General features: G+C 30.4%; 2 protein-coding genes across 2 annotated transcripts; both read left to right on the top strand.

Annotated features, from left to right (window-relative positions):
- Positions 1-1,031: 1,031 nt before the first annotated feature.
- Positions 1,032-1,952, top strand: HELRODRAFT_167922 (hypothetical protein; the record flags this gene model as incomplete). Its single annotated transcript, XM_009013641.1, has 1 exon — positions 1,032-1,952. One exon carries the CDS (start codon positions 1,032-1,034, stop codon positions 1,950-1,952), a length of 921 nt encoding a protein of 306 aa, XP_009011889.1.
- Positions 1,953-2,302: 350 nt separating this feature from the next.
- HELRODRAFT_167921 (hypothetical protein) lies at positions 2,303-7,556 on the top strand (the record flags this gene model as incomplete). The annotated part of the gene is made up of 15 exons (XM_009013640.1): positions 2,303-2,330; positions 2,946-2,983; positions 3,082-3,183; positions 3,303-3,433; positions 3,888-4,013; positions 4,409-4,575; positions 4,838-4,992; positions 5,211-5,330; positions 5,440-5,541; positions 5,807-5,887; positions 6,043-6,168; positions 6,354-6,458; positions 6,678-6,755; positions 7,285-7,379; positions 7,451-7,556. The coding sequence occupies 15 exons, from the start codon at positions 2,303-2,305 to the stop codon at positions 7,554-7,556; spliced, it is 1,560 nt and encodes a 519-aa protein (XP_009011888.1).
- Between the last annotated feature and the right edge of the window lie 753 nt (positions 7,557-8,309).

The following is an 8,309-nucleotide window of genomic DNA, read 5'->3' as shown; positions in this document are numbered from 1 at the left end:
CACTATTGTGTTTTTCTTTCTTTACTAAAATCTCGAAATTGTTTGTAGATCTGTACGGTTAACTGTTTGTTCGAGTTTGAACAGGCCTTGCAAATTTTTTTTATTTATTTTTGTTTTTATTTTTGTTTTTATTTGATTCATTCAATTTAGTTGATTGATTGATCGGTTGATTGATCGGTTGGTTGATTGATTGACTGACAAACTGACTGACTGGCTGACCGACCGACCGACCGACTGATTGATTTATCTCATAGTATTGTATACATGAGAAAAAATCCGATTAAACCAACCTACGGCTTCAGTAATCCACTGTTTTTCACCTGACAAAAGCAATTTCTATATTTATACTGACAAAAATAATTGTGATATGAATATATTGATTTATTCAATGCATTATATGTACAAAAAAGTGCTATCGTAAGAGTTCTAAGAAACCCTGCAAGCCACTGCTGTAAGCCAACGTATGATTTCAGCAGCCAGTTTCTAATGAGCACCAGCAGAGTGTAAAATATTCATTGAATATAATGAAGATAGTTGTTCAAATAACAATTTTGATTTATTTAGGCCGTTTATTTCATAAGCAAACCAATTTTTAACATGATCGAATAGTGTAAAAAAAAGGGTGACTATAGTTCAATCCTACTAAGCCGACCTTCGGCTTCAGTAAGCCACCGGATTTCACCGGACCAAAAGCAATTTTTGTATTCAAATTAACAAAAATAATTTAATAATACATAATTCTATTTATCATTATTAAAATTAAATAGAATTACTACAATGTTTTAAGCATATTAAATCAAGTAAATATCATTTAGCTTGCTCGTTAAAATCCATGCAATTTCGTAAGCCAACAATCCAAGCACGACAAATAGCCCGACCGATAGATCGAATTGATCGATTAGTCCTATTATTCTAGTCCTCCCCTTGGTTTCGTACGCTAAGACTATGTTATGTTGTTCTAGGGTGTCATTTGTATTCTTGAAGTTATATTTATATACACAATAGATGAAAGGCTGAAAAAGTATCTTGAAATGTTGAAAGAGATAAAGATAAAACAAGAAATAATATCAGAAGTGGCTCCATGGACAATGAAGATACCAGAAATAGACCTATCAATCACCAAATATGAAAAAAACACAGAAGAATGCAAAATAAAATATGAAATTATAGAAACAAATCAAAATTGTATAGCAATATACACTGATGGTTCCAAAAAGGCAAATTCAACATCATCAGCAGTTGGGATCCCCAGCAAAAAGCATACAATACTACAACATTTACCCCAATATGCATCAATATACACAGCGGAACTCACAGCAATAGAAATGGCACTTAACTATATTATAAGAAACAACAATACCAAGTATATAATATTTACAGACTCCTTATCTAGCCTAATAGCAATAAAACATCATAGACCCAATAACCCATTAATAATAGTGATTCAAAATTTAATACATCAAAACATAATAACAAATAACAATAATATCAACAAGGTGTGGGTACCAAGTCATATTGGAATAAAAGAAAATGAAAAAGCAGATACAGCAGCGAATTTAGCTCATGGTCTTCCAATATCTAATATACCAATACCATTTACTGACATCAAAACAATAATAAAAGGGTACACCAACTCTCTATGGCAACAGGGATGGAACGAAACGAAAAAGTTTCTCAAAATATCAACTCCAAAAATTCCGTTCAAAGAATTAAAAAATATAAATATGCCGAGACTACATCAAACAGTTGTAAATAAAATAAAGATTGGTCACACAAAAATAACTCATTCATGGATATTAGAGAAAATAAAGCAAAAAAACTGTGAAACATGCAGAACAAAACTGACAGTTCATCACATCATCCTTGAGTGTATCAAATATAGCGACCAAAGAAAACGACATAACATTCCAACGAATATGCAAGAAGTAGTTCTTAACCAAATGAACATATAGAATTTAATAAAATTTCTGATTGAGACTGATTTAATTCATAAAATTTAAGAAGAAGAATGTTTTTACTAACTAAATAAAATTGAAAGAAGTGGGCGTGAAGATAGCCAATTTGTGCTGAAACGCCGGAAAATATAAATAAACAAACAATATTTATATACTTATAATCAACATTGACATGCATGAAGATTTGAGCAATAAACTTACAAAACTTTGTTCGTTTGTAAATTGACGGCCATCGATGTGTAATCTTTCTCCGAAAATGGTATTTATAACATGGATATATATATATCCAGGATTTATAAAAATGAAGCTCCACGAATATTTATTCATTTTGTTGACAAACACAAAAAATGGCGGAAAATAGAAGTTTGCTGGAAAGTATGCAAATGTCTTTTTAACTGTTCGGTGTTGTTTAGTCATTTTCAAATTTTTGAATTCGTACATTATTTTTTTCGTACTGTATTTTATTGGTTTTATTTGGAAAAAAAATTTGTTAATTTTCAGGTTCCTCCGCTGAAGTATTGTTAAGTATGCGAGAAAGTATGTGAGGAATTTTGAATAAATTTTAATTTAATAATGTAATTTTAATAATGAATATTTTATAAATATATTAATAAATAATCACTACTTGTTACTTAATTTATCAATCAAAAGAATTTTTAGATATTTTCATTAAATTATGTTAATTACTTTTTAAAAAAAAACTAATTCACAAACTATATATTTTAAAAATGAATTATTTATTTGATGAAAATGGAATAAATTAATAAATATCAAAATTAAATAATGTTTCTGTTGCAAATATTGTTCTTATCAAGCTTCATGGCATGGTGCATTTACACATTTGTGTTTTTGTTATGGTTTGAAAATAATTTATATCATCTATTCAACCACAAACTTGATGTCACTCATCAATTTATTTATCGCTCTGTTTTCATATTCTAATTATAACAATATAACTAAATTACTAAACTAATTAATTATTTGTTACAGAAAAAAATTTTCCCATAACTCCCACCAGAAGATCAGGAGTAAGTCATGTTTTGGACTGTCATTTAAATATCGTAAATTTAATTAATTAAAATCAAACTAATATCTATTCTCAAATGTTACTAAAAATGATTCAAAGCTTCAAAGAATACGAAAGCCTAATTCTCGAATATTCGGTGATGATGTTGTTGAGCTTCCTACAACACCAAAAAGCAGAAAGCATATGAGGCTAGATTCAACAGTGAGCAGCATTTTTTCCACCATATAATGTTTCTGTTGCAAATATTGTTCTTATCAAGCTTCATGGCATTGCTTTTTATTCATATGGATATCGTTTCAAATATTGTTTCATTTTCCCAGCCAAAGTCGACACTGAAATCTCACGATAGGAAAGTATCACAAATTGTCGGAAACAAGTTAAAGAATTTGTTAAAATTGCCTAAAGCCCAACTCTGGGTTTACTATGAATGGTTTTACTCAAATATTGACAAGTCAGAATTTTTTATTCATTTTATAAATTTTCTTTTCATTGTTTGTAACATTTTTTTGGATTATTGGTAATTTAAAAATAGGAAAATGGTCTTGATACATTTTTCAAATTTTCAAATATAATAATTGTCAATTTAATTCAATCTTCATTTATAGTCTCCGTCCGTTATGGGTTGGACTAAAATAAAATAATTATCAATTCAAAATATGTGAAATGAATGTTTAGCTGCAATAGTGTATTACCATTTTGATTAATTTCCTTTGCAGATGGATATTTTTCATTATTCTTTTTAAAAATTTTTTTAGTAATTTTATTTTATTATTTATTTATGTAATGTTTACTAAACTTTTCTTTGGCGTTTGTGTTAAAAGGTTTCATATTACTTCATGAACAGCTTGAATCGGCAGAATTATGCCAACATTGTCTGAAGTATAAACATTTTACACTTACAACAGGGCAATGTTTGAAGGTGAGAACGATTTTGGAATATGTTTGAAGGAATCTTTTCCTCAGTTGAAGACGAGAACATTGACGAGGATTCAGTGGAGGATTATCAGGAGACTTATGGGCAAGCCAAGAAGGTTCGCATTCACAACTGCTCGTCAATTTTCTAACATTATCCATCATTAGTGTACTTAGGAAACTTTTCTATTATATGATCATATTTAGCTTTGCATATATGATTTCAAATCTATTTTAACATTCATTGGATCAATTGAGAGTTAAAAATAAATGCAGGGTTTATAAATTAAATCAGTAAAAAGTTTGAGTTGTATAGCAACAAAACTAAGAAGGAAATATTTCAGAAATTAATTATTTAAAAATTATTCGTTTGATTCTCTTTCATTGGTTGAAATGGAACATTGGAAAATAATGATTTTGAGTTTTTCCCTAATCCCACGTGCTAACATTTTGTGGATATGACTGGTTACTGAAATAAAATGTAAAACAATATGATTTCCTGATGGTCATTCAGGTGTTCTGCAGCCTTCTTTGAAGAAGAACGGTCAGCGTTGGCATGCAAGAGACAGAAAATTCGGTTGTTGCAACAGCGCAAGACGACCGACAACATCGACCACATCGACTTGAGAGATCTCCCAGATGAAATTCCAAGGTCACTTGTTGTAGGCACCAAAGTTACAGGTTTATTGAACGTTATTGTTTTCTACAAAAAAATTTTTTTTTTGATACTAAATTATTTGTAAAACTTTCCCACATTGTTCTTTGTAACTTTCAAATTAAAAATTTAATCATTAAGATTTAAATTTAATGGTGTTTTTAAAATGTTTTCTCTTATGAAGAGGTTACTTTTGATTTGAAGTGCATTCAAATTTGAACGACATTCAGATTTTAGTTACGTTCACTTTACTAAACACATTCACTTTCAAATTGCATTAACTTGAAGCTACATTGAATCTAACCACAGCTCGTCTGCGCCGACCGCAAAATGGACTGTTCACAGGAGTTATAGACGCCATTGACACAAGCAACAGTGCCTATCGAGTAACATTCGACAAGGAAGGACTTGGTACTCACACTGTACCCGACATTGACGTTCTCGTTAGTGCTCTCATCATGCTTACTTGTTATCACCATTTTGCTGGGTTTTCATAATTACAAATACTTTTCAATACCATCATTTAAGATTGTTAAACTTTTTCATTTGAATTTGGATTTTCATTTACATCCATTCAATCGATTACTACTCTATTATAATGTATTTACCATTTAATGCCCCACTTATTGAAACCTGTAATTTTTCCTGAAAACATTTGCAGAGCAATGATTCCTACGAAACCTTGCCTTTATCCTCGTTCAAGAATCGAGTGAAGCGACCTCCTAGACAGATGTTCCCAACACCACCTCGACATTCCTCAGCCATCAACAGTCCTGGACTGGTTCGTAGATTATTTTATTTAGCTGATTTAATGTTTTCCATGCACAACATTGGCAATATATCAAAAAAGAAAATTTATTTTTCTATGATGTATTTGTATCATATTCAAGGAGAATGATCCTTTGCTAGGCAGCACGCCTTCCAAGGGTCCTTCCCTCGAAATTGAGGGCAACACGCTCGGAGGCTTTCCTGTCAAGTTTCTCATTAACGTTGTTAGTATTTGTTATGTTGTTTTATTTTCGTTCACTTTACTAAATACATTCCTTTCCTGTGTGGAAAGGCTGTGGTGCCTTGGTTCATGTGTGTTTATGCACGGTGTGTTTGTTGTAATAACCTCTGAGGAATATCTAAGAGAATTAATTTTTAATTTTTATTTTTTGCTGGAATTGATCTGACAAGACAAATAAATTAAAATAAACAAAAATTGTTTTTCTTATTTGTTTCTATTTATTTAAAAATTGAATTTGTTGGATAAAGACAAAAGTCACAAAGTTACTTGGCATCAAGAAAAAAATGTTGCAGGATATGAAAACCCTGAACACTGACGCTGAAAGACTTGTTCGTTCTTACCTTCTTAGGCTTTCTTCTTCACAATAATTTACATTCCTTATTTTCATTATTAACACGTTTTTGCAATCTTTTTTTATCTCAAATTATATTTTGTTTTCTTAATTTATGAGCTATTTAGTTTTTTGACGAAACGTAAATTCCAGAAATGTCAGGGTAAGGACTTTGACGTGCCCTTCCAACAGAAATATGCAAAGTTACTTCTAGATTTTGATCTGGTCAATAAAAAAATCAAGGATTATTTCTCTGGCATTATACAAACTTGGAAAGAGGTAAATTGTGAATGCTGAATTGTGAATCAAACTTATCTTAACATAAAAATAGAATTTTCATTTGCCGGTTTAAAACCATTACGTCAAATCTTATTGTTAATATTTTAAAATAGACAAACATGTAATTCAACAAAAAAATCAGCTGTTATTTCAATTTCAATATAATAATTTTTTTTCGTCACCAGGTGGATCCAGACCAAGCTGTGGCATTGTTTAACCAGACAATTGAAATTAAGAAGAAATGCCAATTGGAAGCAGAGTCCATCGTCCAAAATACAAATATATCACAGGTTTTTTTTAAATTATATAACAGCTCGCTTATTTTCAACTTCCCTTTCAATTGTAAAAAGTTTAAATTTTATTTTGGAACATCTCACAAAAGGTATTTTTATGTTTTGGTATTTTTTCTGATTAGAGTTTTACTTTCGAAGTTTCGTTCTTTTCAACAGTATTCTTGTGTAGAGGTTTTTGACACTGACATTTGATTTTAAAAATAAATTTTGTTACAGAACGGAGAACAAAGAATTAAAGATGGAAAAAACCTGAAGTTGATATGCAATTTATTGTCACTTTTGTTGCAAATAAGAGTAGGTTCACCATTCTTTCGTTTCTTCACTTTTTTGTTCACTGTGCGTTTCCTGACCATTCATCTGAAATTTCGCTTGTGCTACGAAAATACATTGGAACAATATTTGCTATTTATAACGATGTACCTTCTTTATGTATCTTATTATTATTATTATTATTATTATTATGATTATTATCTTATTATTTTTGCTAAACCACTATTTTTGCTAAACCACTATCACAAAATTTTTGGTATGTGGTGCTTTTCAATTATTAAAGTATAATTATGTTTAAAGTTAATATAGAAAAATGTTAACGCTTGAAAATGGCTGATTAAAAAATGCTTGCCTATGTAAATGTTTATGAACAAATGTCCAGCAAGCATTCTTTGGTTTTATTCATATAGATGAAATAATCATGACTCAGAAAATATCTTCTGTCTTCAGTTTATGATATTGTAAAGTGATAACGCTTATTCGCTTATTTTGATGTATTTACTTATTTGTTCACACCACATTTTGTTTGTATAGTCAATTTTTTTACATTTAGACCTTTGCAGATAGTGAGATGCACTCGTTTGAATTCAAGTCTCTGCAAGAGTCCTTAGATGCTATCAAAAGCCAAATAAACCCCAGCAACCTATCGTATGTTCCTGTTTTCTTTGTACAAATTTTTTTTCAGCCCAAAGTAGCATTTTTTTAAACATTTGCTTCAGAGTTTTCCAGAACAGCATAGAAATCCACATGAACCACATTCAGAGCGGACTGACACAAGCCGGAAACCTACACGCCTTCACGGCCTCCAGTTCAACGTCCCTATGATCCTTTCTTAATATTTTATCGTTAAATCATTATTGTATAATATATAAATTTATTGAATGAGAGATTTATTTAATTGTGATTCTGAGAAGACTGAATGGTGATTCAAAATTTTCAACAATTTTTTTTTCTTCACTCGTGCGCCGAACGAGATTTGATTGACGTGAGGTGCATGTTTGAATTTTTTAATTTACAAATTGACTGCTCGGTGAAAAGGTACAGTAGAAAATTTGAATGAAATTCGGTGCATTTATTTAATTTCTAAGTATTCTAACAACATTGTCAATTATAAGATCCTGTGTATAACATATCGCTGAATAGTTTTTGTCACGCGTGTCTTTTTTACTCCATTGTTTTGTCGGCGGGTGATATCGCGTGTAATGAATCCAAATAAGTGTATCGACGCATATGAATACCTTGCACGTTTGAGTTAAACAAATTTGATTTAATTCTTTTCAAGTGATTTCTAATGTCAGATTGGGACAATTAGTTATTAAAACTGTATGATAATTTCAGCATTCTTGATAAACTGTCCACATAAAACTGTTGTAGTGTTGATAATTTGCGGAAAAAGATCTTTTATAGAAGAGAGGAGAGACTCACTGTCACGACACAAGTTAATAAAATCAAATTGCCTTCAACAAAAAGGGCATTATCGGTGTTGCGAATGTTCTCCTGCGTTAAAAAATGTAAAGTACGAATCTTTAGGAGTGCTTCTGTTTTTTATATACATATTATATTTACGTATATGTAAAT

The sequence above is a fragment of the Helobdella robusta genome (genome assembly GCF_000326865.2).
Source record: "Helobdella robusta unplaced genomic scaffold HELROscaffold_12, whole genome shotgun sequence".
Lineage (NCBI taxonomy): Eukaryota > Metazoa > Annelida > Clitellata > Rhynchobdellida > Glossiphoniidae > Helobdella > Helobdella robusta.
Note: the sequence above shows the minus strand (reverse complement) of the source record. Positions and strands in the feature narration are given on the sequence as shown.